The following is a 17,805-nucleotide window of genomic DNA, read 5'->3' as shown; positions in this document are numbered from 1 at the left end:
TGTTGTGTATTTCAAGCCTACTGTACCCTTTGGCACCCCACTCCAGTACTCTTGACTGGAAAATCCCATGGGTGGTGGAGCCTGGTAGGCTGCAGTCCATGGGGTCACGAAGAGTCAGACACGACTGAGCGACTTCACTTTCACTCTTCACTTTCATGCATTGGAGGACATGGCAACCCACTCCAGTGTCTTGCCTGGAGAATCCCAGGGACAGAGGAGCCTGATGGGCTGCCATCCATGGGGTCACACAGAATTGGACATGACTGAAGCCGACTCAGCAGCAGCAGCAGTACCCTTTAAAATAAGGGACAAAACTGGCTGTCAGCATTATTCTCTACTCATTTGCAAGTCTGGCCAGGGTTTACCCAGTTATCATGCAGAGGGACCCACCTGCATGCCCCAGAAAACTTCAAAGGCTAAATGACTGTTGGACAGAAAAGGGCGAAGGTGAGGTCCCAGAGGTGAGAGGGTCCTGTCCCCTGCCCAAGGTTGGGCCACAGAGTCCCCAAGATGTTTGGTAGGTGACTCTCAGGACCCCTACCCCTTCCCCACACCCAGAAAATGCCTTCCGTGCCCCACATATAGAGTGTGCCAAAGTCAAGTTCCCAGGGAGAGCACCCTGAGAGGCTGTTAACAGTTTTAAAAGCAATTTAATAAAATAATATGTAGGTAATTTATTGACTATACCAAAGCCTTTGACTGTGTGGGTTACAATAGACTGTGGAAAATTTTGAAAGAGATGGGAATACCAGGCCACCTGACCTGCCCCTTGAGAAACCTATATGCAACAGTTAGAACTGGACATGGAACAGCAGACTGGTTCCAAATAGGAAAAGGAGTACGTCAAGGATGTATATTGTCACCCTGCTTATTTAACTTCTATGCAGAGTACATCATGAGAAACGCTGGGCTGGAAGAAGCACAAGCTGGAACCAGGATGCTTACAAATGAGAAACCATTTATATCCTATTAAATATTGAAAATTATATCTACTACCAGCAATAGTTAGTAAATTGATACCTAGCCACATGTTGATGGTATATTGAATCTGTACAGTTCCTTTGGAAAGCAGTATGTCAGTATCATCTCAGAGCTATAATAAAAAAAAATTGTCCTGTGCTTTGGCCCAACATTTTCATTATCCTAAGGAATCATTAAATGAAATGAATTTAAAAAATCTATTGGTGTGAAAGTGCTAAATCCAGCAGAAATTCAGATTCTGCTTTAATGATCAGTCACATTATCTAAAGTGGATCATTTCACTAATTGCCCAGAGTCAGACAAAGTCCCTTGTCATTCCACCTGTTTCATAGCATACTTTTTTTTTTTTTTTGCCTTTGTTACCTACTCTTTGTAATCTGGTGGGGGTTTTTTGTGTGTGGGGAACTCACAAATTTGTGTGTCATCCTTGCGCAGGGGCCATGCGAGTCTTCTCGTATCTTTCCCATTTTAGTATATGTTGCTGCCGGAAGCAAGCCGCTTAATCTGTCATTTTACACCGACTTTTTTGAAAATAACATCCTAAGTTATACAGCTCAGATTTCTCACAAAATGAACATATTTGTCTAAAAACAACTAAAACCCCAGATATCCCTCTTGTGGTCCTGTCGATCATTAGTTTCCATTCTCCCCCAAAATGACAACCATTGACTTCTACCATAGTTTGCATTATCAATTGTAGTAGCCTTTTTTTTAATGTAGATCATTTTTTCTCTTTGCTACACTGTGCAGCATGCAGGATCTTTAGTCCTCTGACCAGGATCAAACTCAGTGGAAGCACAGACTTAACCACTGGATTGCACGGAAAGTTTGCTGTAGTAATCCTTTCATGTTCCAACAAAAAAATAACACCGTCTGTGAAAATACTTTGCCTCTTTAGTTGTGGTCATTGAATTGTTCAGTTTTTCACTATATGGATGCTAATAAATTAGCTAAATACATATATATAGTGAAAACCTGGAAGTAACTCATCTTACCATTTACTTACTAGCCTCCTAAAGATTACAATAGTAATACCTTTTAATATTTATGTCTTTCACCCCCTGGTCCTATTAGCTCAGTGATTTACACATAATATAAGATCAGTAGGAACTTGTTGATAATTGGTGCCTATTCAGAAACAAACATGGAAATCTTTCAGCTCTAGTTCCACATTTCATTAAAAAAAAAAAAAAGAAGGACTGGTGCTTGTATTATGGTAAGAAAGATTTATCAGTCATGTATCCATCCTCTAGTAAGGGTGAGGAAGTGTTGATGGCAAATGTCTGCCAGTCAGATTTTCTGACTTTCAAGGTTATGTCTCATGAGAAATCTAACCTGGTTTTTCCGCATGGTATCATATCCTCAAAATTATTAGATTTCTCTCTGTTTCTCACACGTCCAGTGGCAATAATCCTGAGGGTGAGAGCTTCAGACAGAACCTGTAGAGGATGAAGATCATAGAGAAGAGTCTTCAGATTGTGATGAAATGGATTATTCCCATGTCCGCTGAGCAGCCTCCAGATGCCAAAAAGAAGAAAGGTTTAAATACATCTATTCAAAGGAAGGAAAATGAGAAATCTTTTAGTTACCATTGAAAATGATACTCCTCTAGAAGATCTCTCAAAATACGTGAGATATAATGTATTGCACTACCCGAAATCGTAGAACAAGAAGATGGTATACTTGTCCGCCTTGTGGGAAACATTTAATGAGAGTTCTTACCTTATTTCCCACCAGAGGACTCACACTGGAGAAAAGCCCTATGACTGCAGTCACTGTGGGAAAAGCTTTAATCATAAAAACAAACCTTAATAAGCATGAGAGAATCCATACAGGAGAGAAGCCTTATCATGTTCTCAGTGTGGGAAAAACTTCCGTCAGAATTCTCATCGAAGTCGCCATGAAGGAATCCATATAAGGGAAAAATACTTAAGTGCCAGAATGTGGGAAAACCTCCCAGAAAACAAGAGTTTGTGATCACTTTGCAGCAGCCAAGGCCAAGAGGCCATATGGTTGTTAAAAGTGTGGGAGAAGATTTGCGTCGGCTGTCAACTGTACCGGCATGAAAAAAACCCACTCAGCATGTAAGACCCGAAAACAGAAGTGACATCAGGGAAAGGGTGATGATACCACCTCAGACATGAAATATTCCATAAATAATTCTGAATTGCCAGGCTGTCTGAAAAGTTACAGACAGAAAACTTCATTATACCCAAAATCGGATAAATATTCAAAATTTGCTGAAATCTCAAGTTTTAGAAAATTCACAGGGAAAACAAAACATCCTCAAGGGCTATACCGCACGCTTAGCAACATGCTGTCTAGGTTGGTCATAGCTTTTCTTCCAAGGAGCAAACATCTTTTAATTTCATGGCCACAGTCACCATCTGCAGTGATTTTGGAGCCCAAGAAAATGAAGTCCATCATTGTTTCCCCATCTATTTGCCATGAAGTGATAGGACCGGATGCCATGATCTTCGTTTTCTGATTGTTGAGCTTTAAGCCAACTTTTTCACTCTCCACTTTCACTTTCATCGAGAGGCTTTTTAGTTTCTCTTCACTTTTTGCCATAAGGGTGGTGTCATCTGCATATCTGAGGTTATTGATATTTCTCCGGCAATCTTGATTCCAGCTTGTGCTTCATCCAGACCACCATTTCGCATGATGTACTCTGCATATAAGTTAAATAAGCAGGGTGACAATATACAGCCTCAACATACTCCTTTCCCAGTTTGGAACCAATCTGTTGTTCCATGTCTGGTTCTAACTGTTGCTTCCTGACCTGCATACAGATTTCTCAGGAGGCAGGTAAGGTGGTCTGGTATTCCCATCTCTTTTAAGAATTTTCCACAGTTTGTTGTGAGCCACACAGTCAAAGGCTTCAGCATAGTCAATGAAGCAGAAGTAGATGTTTTTCTGGAATTCTCTTGGTTTTTCTCTGATCCACCAGATGTTGGCAATTTGATCTCTAGTTCCTCTGCTTTTTCTAAATCCAGCTTGAACATCTGGGAATTCTCGGTTCACATACTGTTGAAGCCTAGCTTAGAGAATTTTGAGCGTTACTTTGGTAGCATGTGAGCTGAATGCAACTGTGGGGTTGAACATTCTTTGGCATTGCCTTTCTTTGGGATTGGAATGAGACGGGGATTAGAGTAAGGCTTTTCAGTGTAATTTTCATATTTTGATTTAGAGCCATATATCAGCTACTAAAATTCTTCTCTATTTTTAAAGTTAGTGCAATGCTGCTGCCAAGTCACTTCAGTCGTGTCTGACTCTGTGCGACCCCATAGACGGCAACCCACAGGCTCCCCTGTCCCTGGGATTCTCTAGGCAAGAACACTGGAGTGGGTTGCCATTTCCTTCTCCAGTGCATGAAAGTGAAAAGTGAAAGTGAAGTCACTCAATCGTGTCCGACTCCTACCGACCCCATGGACTGCAGCCTACCAGGCTCCTCCATCCATGGGATTTTCTAGGCAAGAGTACTGGAGTGGGGTGCCATCGCCTTCATTAGTGCAATAAAGGAATGTAAAATGCAGTTGAGTTTCAGTTAATTGTTCTCAAAACAGATACTTAGTTCTTTAATTTAACCTAATATAAGGAAAAGGGGTTAGGGAGAATGAATATTGGAAAAGAGGAGGAATCAAAATATGATTTGTATTTAGAAAATTTTAAAGGATCAATTAAAACATTATGATATTTAATAGTTTTACAGTAGGTCAGTAGGAATAAATAAATAACTATCAGTAGCATTCTTAAACACAAAATAATGAGAGCTCTCCTTCAGAATGACTATGAAATAGGAGTGAAATAGATGTTTTATATGGTAAATAGAAGAGATTTTTTGAATATTGGAGAGAAACAGGTCTAAATAGGAAAACTAAAATCATGTAAAGATATCAGTGCCCAAGGCAATGGCACCCCACTCCAGTACTCTTGCCTGGAAAATCCCATGGACGGAGAAGCCTGGTGGGCTGCTGTCCGTGGGGTCGCTAAGAGTCGGACACGACTGAGCGACTTCACTTTCACTTTTCACTTTCATGCATTGGAGAAGGAAATGGCAACCCACTCCAGTGTTCTTGCCTGGAGAATCCCAGGGACAGGGGAGCCTGGTGGGTTGCCGTCTATGGGGTCGCACAGAGTTGGACACGACTGAAGCGACTTAGTAGCAGCAGCAGCAGCCAGACTTATACTGTAAATGTACTCCATCAAATTGGTGAAAGTGGTGGATGTTCTGACTAACTACCAATATTAGACATGTTACGAACAACAAACAGTGTGATACTAAACTTCAAAAGTATCAGAGTTAAATAAAAATAAGTCATAAAGGAATGGCCAGAAAACAATAGAAATTTATTGGATTTTAAAAGACTCATTTTCTGCTTTTAAGTTGTGGGGTTATTATAGAGAAAGACTTTAATTTAAAAAAATATCAGTGATAAAGAGATTAAGATTTATAATATATATAATTTATGTATTTTTATTTATTTTATTTTTGGGTCCACTGGGTCTTTGTTGCTGCAGGCATGCTTTCTCTGGTTGCAGTGCTCGGGCTTCCCAATGCAGGGTCTTCTCTTGTTGCAGAGCATGGGCTGTAGGGTGCTTGGGCTCAGTAGTTGTGGTGCACAGGCTTAGTTGCTCCTTGGCATGTGAGATCTTCCTGGACTAGGGATTGAACCCATGTCCCTTGCATTGGCAGGTAGATTCTCAATCCCTGGATCACCAGGGAAGTCCTATAAAATTTATTTAAATTTATAAAAGTGTCAGCCAATAGATAAATTATTAGTTTGCAGTAATCAAAGTGTAAAATAAAGCTACAATGAGAAACCATTTTATACCTATTAAATATTTGAAAATTATATCTACTACCAGCAAGATTAGTTAAAATTGATACCTAGCCACATGTTGATGGTTATATTGAAATCTGTACAGTTCCTTTGGAAAGCAGTATGTCAGTTCATCTCAAGAGCTATAATAAAAAAAAATTGTCCTGTGCTTTGGCCCAACATTTTCATTATCCTAAGGGAATCATTAAATGAAATGAATTTAAAAAATCTATTGGTGTGAAAGTGCTAAATCCAGCAGAAATTCAGATTCTGGCTTTATGATCAGTCACATTATCTAAAGTGGTTGATTTCATCCTTTAATTTCACTAAGTTGCCCAGAGTCAGACAAAGTCCCTTGTCATTCCACCTGTTCATAGCATACTTTTTTTTTTTTTTTTTTGCTTTGTTACCTACTCTTTGTAATCTGGTGGGGGTTTTTTGTGTGTGTGGAACTCTTCACAAATTTGTGTGTCATCCTTGCGCAGGGGCCATGCGAGTCTTCTCTGTATCTTTCCCATTTTAGTATATGTGCTGCCGGAGCAAGCGCTGTAATCTGTCATTTTACACGGACTTTTTTGGAAAATACAAGTCCTAAGTATACAGCTCAGATTTCCACAAAATGAACATATTTGTCTAAAATCAACTAAAACCCCAGATATCCCTCTTGTGGTCCTGTTCGATCATTAGTTTCCATTCTCCCCCAAAAATGACAACCATTGACTTCTACCATAGTTTGCATTTTATCAATTGTAGTAGCCTTTTTTTTAATGTAGATCATTTTTTCTCTTTGGCTACACTGTGCAGCATGCAGGATCTTTAGTCCTCTGACCAGGGATCAAACTCAGTGGAAGCACAGATTCTTAACCACTGGATTGCCAGGAAAGTTTGCTGTAGTAATCCTTTCATGTCCAAAAAAATAATACACCGTGTGAAAATACTTTGCCTCCTTTAGTTGTGGTCATTTGAATTGTTTGCAGTTTTTCACTATATTGGATGTAATAATATTAGCTAATACTATAATATAGTGAAAACCTGGAAGTAACTCATCTTACCATTTACTTACTAGCCTCCTAAAGATTACAAGTAGTACCTTTTAATATTTATGTCTTTCACCCCCTGGTCCTTATTAGCTCAGTGATTTACACATAATATAAGATCAGTATGAACTTGTTGAGTAATTGGTGCCTATTCAGAAAACAAACATGGAAATCTTTCAGTCTAGTTCCACATTTCATTAAAAAAAAAAAAAAGAGGACTGTGTGCTTGTATTATGGGTAAGGAAAGATTTATCAGTCATGTATCCCATCCTCAGTAAGGGTGAGGAAGTGTTGATGGCAAATGTCTGCCAGTCAGATTTCTGACTTTCAAGGTTATGGTCTCATGAGAAATCTAACTTGGTTTTTCCTGCATGGTATCATATCCCTCAAAAATTATTAGATTTTCTCTCTGTTTCCACAGTCAGTGGCAATAATCCTGAGGGTGAAGAGCTTCAGACAGAACCTGTAGAGGATGAAGATCATAGAGAAGAGTCTTCAGATTGTGATGAAATGGATTATTCCATGGTCCCTGAGCAGCCTCCAGATTGCCAAAAAGAAGAAAGGTTAAATACATCTATTCCAAAGGAAAGGAAAATGAGAAATCTTTTAGTTACCATTGAAAATGATACTCCTCTAGAAGATCTCTCAAAATACGTGGATATTAATGTTATTGCACTTACCCGAAATCGTAGAACAAGAAGATGGTATACTTGTCCGCTGTGTGGGAAACAGTTTAATGAGAGTTCTTACCTTATTTCCCACCAGAGGACTCACACTGGAGAAAAGCCCTATGACTGCAGTCACTGTGGGAAAAGCTTTAATCATAAAACAAACCTTAATAAGCATGAGAGAATCCATACAGGAGAGAAGCCTTATTCATGTTCTCAGTGTGGGAAAAACTTCCGTCAGAATTCTCATCGAAGTCGCCATGAAGGAATCCATATAAGGGAAAAGATACTTAAGTGTCCAGAATGTGGGAAAACCTTCCCAGAAAACAAAGAGTTTGTGATTCACTTGCAGAGTCACAAGGCCAAGAGGCCATATGGTTGTAAAAAGTGTGGGAGAAGATTTGGTCGGCTGTCAAACTGTACCCGGCATGAAAAAACCCACTCAGCATGTAAGACCCGAAAACAGAAGTGACATCAGGGAAAGGTCTGATGATACCACCTCAGACTGAAATATTCCATAAATAATTCTGAATTGCCAGGCTGTCTGAAAAGTTACAGACAAGAAAACTTCATTATAGCCAAAATCGGATAAATATTCAAATTTGCTGAAATCTCAAGTTTTTAGAAAATTCACAGGGAAAACAAAACATCCTCAAGGGCTATACCTCAGTTAGCAACCAGGCTTTTTGGACTAAAGAGCTTTCTTTTGTGAACTTACGCAACAATGTACAGCTCACAGATCCCTTTCCCAAAAAAGGCTTTGAAATACGAGTCTGGGGGCCACTTACCTTAAGGTGAAGACTGATAAGTGTACTGAAAGTATCAGAATATTCCATTCCCCCCCTCACACACACACACATAGGATTTCACACCTGAGAAATAATGTAAAGATCCTTATCTGAAACTGTTCCCCTAAAAGAACCACACTGCCGACTTGGTAATAAGTCAACAGCTTTTATTAGCCATTCATATCACCATCTAACGATACCCTGAAAGCTTGAGAGATGAAAGGGATTGTTTACTTTGGAATATAGGAAAACAGCAACTGAATGTCAAAGACTTACTCCATTATTTGTATGTGATCTAAAAACTAATGATCAATTTCAATAGCTTGCAGTTTGTGGTGAAAAGTGACATTTACAGAAATCCTCTTCACAGTGTAATTTAAAAGTGTCTGCTGTTCTTACTGTATTTTGTCCAGCTGTTAATTGGTCAAACAGCTCTCTCATGCCTTTGCCTTGCCAGAAGAAGTTTGGGTCACTCAGGCCTGGCCACCCAGCCCCACTCCTGGAAAAACTTCTGAATTTTGTCCCTCTGTTGAGTCAGGAAAACCTGCCAGGAAGGAAACCCCAGGAACCTGCAGAGGGGGAGGAAGATGTTGGCTTGGATCCGTGGCTGGTCAAGAACCTTGCCATTTGTTTAGTTCCCATCAGACCTTTGGCAATGGGTGGTCACTACCTCACAAGCATAGTGTTTTACTTTTAGAAATTATCTCCCCAGTGGCTCGCTCACATTAACCCTCAGGAGGTAGGGTTCCAGTGTCGTCACTGTAGTGGACATTTGTTCTCTGTGGCTTCCTGGTACCCACACTTTCCTGACTTGTCTGCCGGAGGCAAGGCCAGCGGTGCCTTCACAGGACCCATCCTGTGGTGTGTCATTTTCAGATCCTCCATCAGTCTTACTCCTCTTAGATTTCCTTAGGTTTTAAATTGGTATCTGGATTGGAATAGGCTAAATCCTGTACACTAGTGGTGGAAAATTACCTTTACACATTTTGTTCCCATCCAGAAACCTACCTTCCACTGATTAGAGTATTCTGAGTACTTGTTTTTCTAATTTTCTTCAGGTAAATTCTACACAAAACAAAGTTTTGTTTTTGAAAGTAGGTTTTTTTTCCCATTGTATTTCTCTAGTTGGTTGTTGCTCTTGCATAGGAAAGTTATTCTTAATTATATATTTGCAAAACTAGCTACTTCTCTGAATGTAATTTTCAGTAATTTCTTGGTTCTGTTAAAATTTGTGATTAAAAATTATACCATCTATAAATAATAGTTTTGTTTCTTCCTTTCTGCCCATTGCTCTTTTTTGTTGTTGTTGTTACATTTAAAATAAGTGGTTCTAAACTTTGTTGTGGTAACAAAGCATACTAAGAGAAGGATGTTTTATGATACAGTTGTCTTGAGTCGTAGTCAAAGATAGAAAAAGAAACCCCAACACTTAAAAGCCACATTAAAACAGGCCTTTATCCATGTTGTGTATTTCAAGCCTACTGTACCCTTTGGCACCCCACTCCAGTACTCTTGACTGGAAAATCCCATGGGTGGTGGAGCCTGGTAGGCTGCAGTCCATGGGGTCACGAAGAGTCAGACACGACTGAGCGACTTCACTTTCACTCTTCACTTTCATGCATTGGAGGACATGGCAACCCACTCCAGTGTTCTTGCCTGGAGAATCCCAGGGACAGAGGAGCCTGATGGGCTGCCATCCATGGGGTCACACAGAATTGGACATGACTGAAGCGACTCAGCAGCAGCAGCAGTACCCTTTAAAATAAGGGACAAAACTGGCTGTCAGCATTATTCTCTTACTCATTTGCAAGTCTGGCCAGGGTTTACCCAGTTATCATGCAGAGGGACCCACCTGCATGCCCAGAAAACTTCAAAGGCTAAATGACTGTTGGACAGAAAAGGGCGAAGGTGAGGTCCCAGAGGTGAGAGGGTCCTGTCCCCTGCCCAAGGGTTGGGCCACAGAGTCCCCAAGATGTTTGGGTAGGTGACTCTCAGGACCCCTACCCCTTCCCCACACCCAGAAAATGCCTTCCGTGCCCCACATATAGAGTGTGCAAAGTCAAGTTCCCAGGGAGAGCACCCTGAGAGGCTGTTAACAGTTTTAAAAGCAATTTAATAAAATAATATGTAGGTAATTTATTGACTATACCAAAGCCTTTGACTGTGTGGGTTACAATAGACTGTGGAAAATTTTGAAAGAGATGGGAATACCAGGCCACCTGACCTGCCCCTTGAGAAACCTATATGCAACAGTTAGAACTGGACATGGAACAGCAGACTGGTTCCAAATAGGAAAAGGAGTACGTCAAGGATGTATATTGTCACCCTGCTTATTTAACTTCTATGCAGAGTACATCATGAGAAACGCTGGGCTGGAAGAAGCACAAGCTGGAACCAGGATTGCTAGGAGAAATATCAATAACCTCAGATATGCAGATAACACCACCCTTATGGCAGAAAGTGAAGAGGAACTAAAAAGCCTCTTGATGAAAGAGGAGAGTGAAAAAGTTGGCTTAAAGCTCAACATTCAGAAAACAAAGATCATGGCATCTGGTCCCACCACTTTATGGGAAATAGAAAGGGAAACAGTGGAAATAGTGTCATACTTTATTTTTCTGGGCTCCAAAATCACTGCAGATGGTGATTGCAGCCATGAAATTAAAAGACGCTTGCTCCTTGGAAGCAAGGTTATGACCAACCTAGATAGCTTATTAAAAAGCAGAGACATTACTTTGCCAACAAAGGTCCATCTAGTCAGGGCTATGGTTTTTCCAGTGGTCATGTATGGATGTGACAGTTGGACTGTGAAGAAAGCTGAGCGCCAAAGAATTGATGCTTTTGAACTGTGGTGTTGGAGAAGACTCTTGAGAGTCCCTTGGACCGCAAGGAGATCCAACCAGTCCATCCTAAAGGAGATCAGTCCTGGGTGTTCATTGGAAGGACTGATGCTGAGGCTGAAACTCCAATACTTTGGCCACCTCATGCAAAGAGTTGACTCATTGGGAAAGACCCTGATGCTGGGAGGGATTGGGGGCAGCAGAAGAAGGGGACGACAGAGGATGAGATGGCTGGATGGCATCACCCATTCGATGGACATGAGTTTGAGTAAACTCTGGGAGTTGGTGATGTCAGGGAGGCCTGGCGTGCTGCAGTCCATGGGGTCGTAAAGATTCAGACACAACTGAGTAACTGAACTGAACTGAATGTATTGTTGGGTCTATAGCACATAGAAATGTAACATCTGTGTAGCAATATAGTTGCCAATAACAGCAAAGAAGCTGGGTGGGAGTAAAGCTTTATGGGACTAAGGAAATGACGGCAGACAGTAAGGTAATAGACTTACTGTCTAAACAATACAAGACTGTATTGTTTAGTTTGTAACATTGATACAATATGTAAATGGTAATACATAATAATGCTTAAAATGGGGAGAGAATAAAGCCATATAGAAGAAGCATTTCTGTATATAACAGGAATTAAGCTAGTATGAATTTGATGCTGATGATCAGTTAATCCTAGAGCAACCGCTAAAATAAAAATTACTGGTGTTAAAATGCTACATTAGAAAATACAGAATAAATGCAAAAGAGCAGGAAAGACAAAAAAGGCACAAGATACAGAAGACAGAAAGTTAAATGGTAGATATCAGTATTACAAGTGAGTGGGGGGACTTCGCTGGCAGTCAAGTGGTTAAAACTCTGTGCTCCCAATGCAGGTGGCACGGGTCCGATACCTAGTCAGGAAACTAAGATGCCTACGTGCTTCCCAGTACAGCCATAAAAAAAAGTGAGTGGGTTAAAAATTCAACCAAAAGTCAGACATCATTAAACTGGATTAAAAAACATGATCAAAGTATATGTTGTCTACTGGGTACACACTTTGGATTCAAAGACACATTGAATTGAAAGAAGGATGCAAAGAGATGTCATGCAAACAGAAACCACAGAAGACCTGAATGGTTACAATGATATTAGACAAAATATTAGACAAAATGTTACTCTAGATAAAAGGGATACCTTGCGGCCGAGAGGAGCTACCCCACATCCGAGGTCAGGGGCAGCAGCCGAGAGTGTCAGGCTGCGACGGCGCAGGAACGGCTGAGAGGAGCTACCCCACGTCTGAAGCCAGGGGCGGCAGCTGGGAGGAGCAACCCCACGTCCAAGGAGCAGTGGCTGCCCAGGCGCGGGAGGGCCTAGAGGAGCTAGTCCACGTTTAAGGTCAGACAGTGAGGAGGCAGCAGTGAGGAGATACCCCTCGTCCAAGGTAAGGAGCAGTGGCTGCGCTTTGCTGGAGCAGTCGTGAAGAGATACCCCACGTCCAAAGTAAGAGAAACCCAAGTGGGATGGCAGGTGTTGCAAGAGGTCATCAGAGGGCAGACACACTGAAACCATAATCCCAGAAAACTAGTCAGTCTAATCACACTAGCACCACAGTCTTGTGTAACTCAGTGAAACTAAGCCATGCCCGTGGGGTCACCCAAGATGGGCGGGTGATGGTGGAGAGGTCTGACAGAAATGTGGTCCACTGGAGAAGGGAATGGCAAACCACTTCAGTATTCTTGCCTTGAAAACCCCATGAATAGTATGAAAAGGCAAAATGATAGGATACTGAAAGAGGAACTCCCCAGGTCAGTAGGTGCCCAATGTGCTACTGGAGATCAGTGGAGAAATAACTCCAGAAAGAATGAAGGGATGGAGCCAAAGCAAAAACAATACCCAGTTGTGTATGTGACTGGTGATAGAAGCAAGGTCTGATGCTGCAAAGAGCAATATTGAGTAGGAACCTGGAATGTCAGGTCCATGAATCAAGGCAAATTGGAAGTGGTCATATAAGATGGCAAGAGTGAACGTTGACATTCTAGGAATCAGCGAACTAAAATGGACTGGAATGGATGAATTTAACTCAGATGACCATTAAATCTACTACTGCGGGCAGGAATGCCTTAGAAGAAATGGAGTAGCCATCATGGTCATCAAAAGAGTCCGAAATGCAGTACTTGGATGCAATCTCAAAAACGACAGAATGATCTCTATTCGTTTCCAAGGCAAACCATTCAATATCACAGTAATCCAAGTCTATGCCCCAACCAGTAATGCTGAAGAAGCTGAAGTTGAACGGTTCTATGAAGACCTACAAGATCTTTTAGAACTAACACCAAAAAAAAGATGTCCTTTTCCTTATAGGAGACTGAAATGCAAAAGTAGTAAGTCACGAAACACCTGGAGTAATGGGCAGATTTGGCCTTGGAATGCGGAATGAAGCAGGGCAAAGACTAATAGAGTTTTGCCAAGAAATGCACTGGTCATAGCAAACACCCTCTTCCAACAACACAAGAGAAGACTCTACACATGGACGTCACCAGATGGTCAACACCAAAATCAGATTGATTATATTCTTTGCAGCCAAAGATGGAGAAGCTCTATACAGTTAGCAAAAACAAGACTGGGAGCTGACTGTGGCTCAGATCATGAACTGCTTAATGCCAAATTCAGACTTAAATTGAAGAAAGGAGGGAAAACTGCTAGACCATTCAGGTATGACCTAAATCAAATCCCTTATGATTATACAGTGGACATGAGAAATAGATTTAAGAGACTAGATCTGATAGATAGAGTGCCTGATGAACTATGGACGGAGGTTTGTGACATTGTACAGGAGACAGGGATCAAGACCATCCCCGTGGAAAAGAAATGCAAAAATGCAAAATGGTTGTCTGGGGAGGCCTTACAAATAGCTGTGAAAAGAAGAGAGGCGAAAAGCAAAGGAGAAAAGGAAAGATATAAGCATCCGAATGCAGAGTTCCAAAGAATAGCAAGGAGAGTTAAGAAAGCCTTCCTCAGCGATCAATACAAAGAAATGGAGGAAAACAACAAAATGGGAAAGACTAGAGATTTCGTCAAGAAAATCAGAGATACCAAGGGAACATTTCATGCAAAGATGGGCTCAATAAAGGACAGAAATGGTCTGGACCTAACAGAAGCAGAAGATATTAAGAAGAGGTGGCAAGAATACACAGAAGAACTGTACAAAAAAGATCTTCAAGACCAAGATAATCACAATGGTGTGATCACTCACCTAGAGCCAGACATCCTGGAATGTGAAGTCAAGTGGGCCTTAGAAAGCATCACTTAGAAAGCTAGTGGAGGTGATGGAATTCCAGTTGAACTATTTCAAATCCTGAAAGATGCTGCTGTGAAAGTGCTGCACTCAATATGCCAGCAAATTTGGAAAACTCAGCAGTGGCCACAGGACTGGAAAAGGTCCGTTTTCATTCCAATCCCAAAGAAAGGCAATGCCAAAGAATGCCCAAACTACCGCACAATTGCACTCATCTCACATGCTAGTAAAGTCATGCTCAAAATTCCCCAAGCCAGGCTTCAGCAATACGTGAACCGTGAACTTCCTGATGTTCAAGCTGGTTTTAGAAAAGGCAGAGGAACCAGAGATCAAATTGCCAACATCGGCTGGATCATGGAAAAAGCAAGAGAGTTCCAGAAAAACATCTATTTCTGCTTTATTGACTATGCCAAAGCCTTTGACTGTGTGGGTCACAATAAACTGTGGAAAATTCTGAAAGAGATGGGAATACCAGACCACCTGACCTGCCTCTTGAGAAACCTATATGCAGGTCAAGAAGCAACAGTTAGAACTGGACATGGAACAACAGACTGGTTCCAAATAGGAAAAGGAGCACATCAAGGCTGTATATTGTCACCCTGTTTATTTAACTTATATGCAGAGTACATCATGAGAAATGCTGGGCTGGAAGAAGCACAAGCTGGAATCAGGATTGCTGGGAGAAATATCAATAACCTCAGATATGCAGATGACACCAGCCTTATGGCAGAAAGTGAAGAGGAACTAAAAAGCCTCTTGATGAAAGTGAAAGAGGAGAGTGAAAAAGTTGGCCTAAAGCTCAGCATTCAGAAAACGAAGATCATGGCATCTGGTCCCATCACTTCATGGGAAATAGATGGGGAAACAGTGTCAGATCTTATTTTGGGGGCTCCAAAAGCACTGCAGATGGTGACTGCAGCCATGAAATTAAAAGACGCCTACTCCTTGGAAGAAAAGTTATGACCAACCTAGATAGCATGTTGAAAATCAGAGACATTACTTTGCCAACAAAGGACTGTCTAGTCAAGGCTATGGTTTTTCCAGTGGTCATGTATGGATGTGAGAGTTGGACTATAAAGCAAGCTGAGTACCGAAGAATTGATGCTTTTGAACTGTGGTGTTGGAGAAGACTCTTGAGAGTCCCTTGGACTGCAAGGAGATCCAACCAGTCCATTCTGAAGGAGATCAGCCCTGGGATTTCTTTGGAAGGAATGATGCTAAAGCTGAAACTCCAATACTTTGGCCACCTCATGCGAAGAGTTGACTCATTGGAAAAGACTCTGATGCTGGGAGGGATTGAGGGCAGGAGGAGAAGGGGATGACAGAGGATGAGATGGCTGGATGGCATCACGGACTCGATGGACGTGAGTCTGAGTGAACTCCGGGAGTTGGTGATGGACAGGGAGGCCTGGCGTGCTGGGATTCATGGGGTCGCAAAGAGTCAGACACGACTAAGTGACTGAACTGAACTGAACTATAACAATAAAAGGATAAAACAAGATTATATAAAACATATAAATATGCCTGTAGCTAATAGAGTACAAAAATATATGGAGCAAAAGTTGGGGATTTCTTTCAGACTTTGAAAGAACAGGTATTGTCCCTCTTATTACAAATACTTATTGGATATATAGACTAAAAATAGAAAACGCTACCATTTATCCCTTTAGACAAAAATACCAACACACAATTACAAAGAATAATAAAAAATCATTGTTATAAACAGAAATCGCCTTGGATTCAAATTCTGTGCTTTTTCATAAAAGATATCATCTTAGCTCTCTCTGAAGTTAAGGGAAATTGCCCTATTTTTTGTCTTTGTCCCTCATCCTTCTCAGTGATGTTTTAACCAGTTTCATCTATTTATCAATGTTTTGTTTTCTGCAGTCATTTTCAAAATATAAAGTTGTACTTTTAAATAGTAAAACTTCCTTTATGTTTTAATTCAGTAGCAGGGTGACTAGTGAGTTTATTTTGCTCGAGCAACTTGATGAAAATACAAAAGGGAAGGAAAATAAAGTTGTGGAGACTATTCAGAAATTTAGAAAGACTGTTATAATATGTAAGTGAAAGATCCGGATATAGGTTTCCAGTATCAAGATTAAAAGACAAAATTTAAGTTTTACATGATGGAAAAAATAAAAATATAATTTTCTTAGAAATTAGTTCCTTCTGTGATTTTCTTAGCCCATTTCATTACTGAGCAGAAAAAAATTTCATAGCAATCACTTTTCCAAGAGCCCCTTTTATGTCCTGGTTTCTCAGGCTGTAGATGAAGGGGTTCAGCATGGGGGTCACCACAGAGAACATCACAGCAGCTGCTACATCTGTCTCAGCTGCGTGGGAGGACAAAGGGTTGAAATACAGAAATATGATGGTGCCATAGAAGAGGAACACCACAGCCAGGTGGGAGCCACAGGTGGAGAAGGCTTTCCATCTCCCCTGTGTGGATGGGATCCTCAGGACAGCACAGGTGATAAGGACATATGAAGCCAGGATGCAAACGAACGGGGTGATCATGATCAGGGCACCCTCAGTCAGTATCATCACCTCATTGAGGTGTGTGTCAGAGCAGGAGAGCTTGAGGAGGGGGGTCACATCACAGAAGAAGTGGGGGATGGCATTATCTGCACAGAAGGAGAGTCGAGCCATCAGCAGGGTGTGCAAGAGCATATCCAGACTGGCAGTGACCCACGACCCAGTGACCAGCAGGGCACAGAGCTGGGGGGTCATCTTTGCTGAATAGTGTAAGGGGTGGCATACAGCCACAAAGCGGTCATAGGCCATCACAGCCAGGAGGAAATTGTCCATGTCCATGAACATAAAAACAAAATACATCTGCGTGAGACAGCCAGAGAAAGAGATGGTCTGGCTCCCGAGTACGGGGTTGGCCAGCACCTTGGGGACAGTGGTGGAGGAGAAGCAGGTGTCCACGAAGGACAGGTTGCAGAGGAAGAAGTACATGGGGATGTGCAGGCGGGAGTCCACGCTGATGGCTAGGAGGATGAGCAGGTTTCCCAGGACCGTGGCCAGGTACATGGTGAGGAAGAGCAGGAAGAGGAGCCGCTGCTGCTGGGGCTGCCTGGAGAGCCCCAGGAGGAGGAACTCAGAGACTCTCGACTGGTTGGCCTCTCCCATGGGGCTGGACTAAGATGCAGAGATGAGAAGCAGAGGTCAGAGACCTAGAAGCTAATGGTTTGGGTGCAATAATCAAAGCTCCAGGGCGAAGGCAATGGCACCCCACTCCAATACTCTTGCCTGGAAAATCCCATGGATGGAGGAGCCTTGTAGGCTGCAGTCCATGGGGTCGCAAAGAGTTGGACACGACTGAGCGACTTCACTTTCATTTTTCACTTTCATGCATTGGGAGAAGGAAATGGCAACCCACTCC

The 17,805-nt window shown here is 41.7% G+C and overlaps 1 protein-coding gene and 2 pseudogenes across 2 annotated transcripts; 2 read left to right on the top strand and 1 right to left on the bottom strand.

The window, feature by feature from the left end:
• LOC108633844 lies at nucleotides 421-3,092 on the top strand (annotated as a pseudogene).
• On the top strand, nucleotides 7,075-9,555 carry LOC108633843 (annotated as a pseudogene). The gene is made up of 2 exons (XR_001917193.1): nucleotides 7,075-7,101; nucleotides 7,190-9,555. The product of XR_001917193.1 is annotated as a zinc finger protein 200 pseudogene (transcript).
• LOC102186176 (olfactory receptor 1F1-like) lies at nucleotides 8,176-17,552 on the bottom strand. The gene is made up of 2 exons (XM_018040135.1): nucleotides 16,644-17,552; nucleotides 8,176-8,208 (listed from the first exon to the last, which is right to left on the bottom strand). The coding sequence occupies exons 1-2, from the start codon at nucleotides 17,550-17,552 to the stop codon at nucleotides 8,176-8,178; spliced, it is 942 nt and encodes a 313-aa protein (XP_017895624.1).

The sequence above is a fragment of the Capra hircus genome, chromosome 25 (assembly GCF_001704415.2).
Source record: "Capra hircus breed San Clemente chromosome 25, ASM170441v1, whole genome shotgun sequence".
Lineage (NCBI taxonomy): Eukaryota > Metazoa > Chordata > Mammalia > Artiodactyla > Bovidae > Capra > Capra hircus.
Note: the sequence above shows the minus strand (reverse complement) of the source record. Positions and strands in the feature narration are given on the sequence as shown.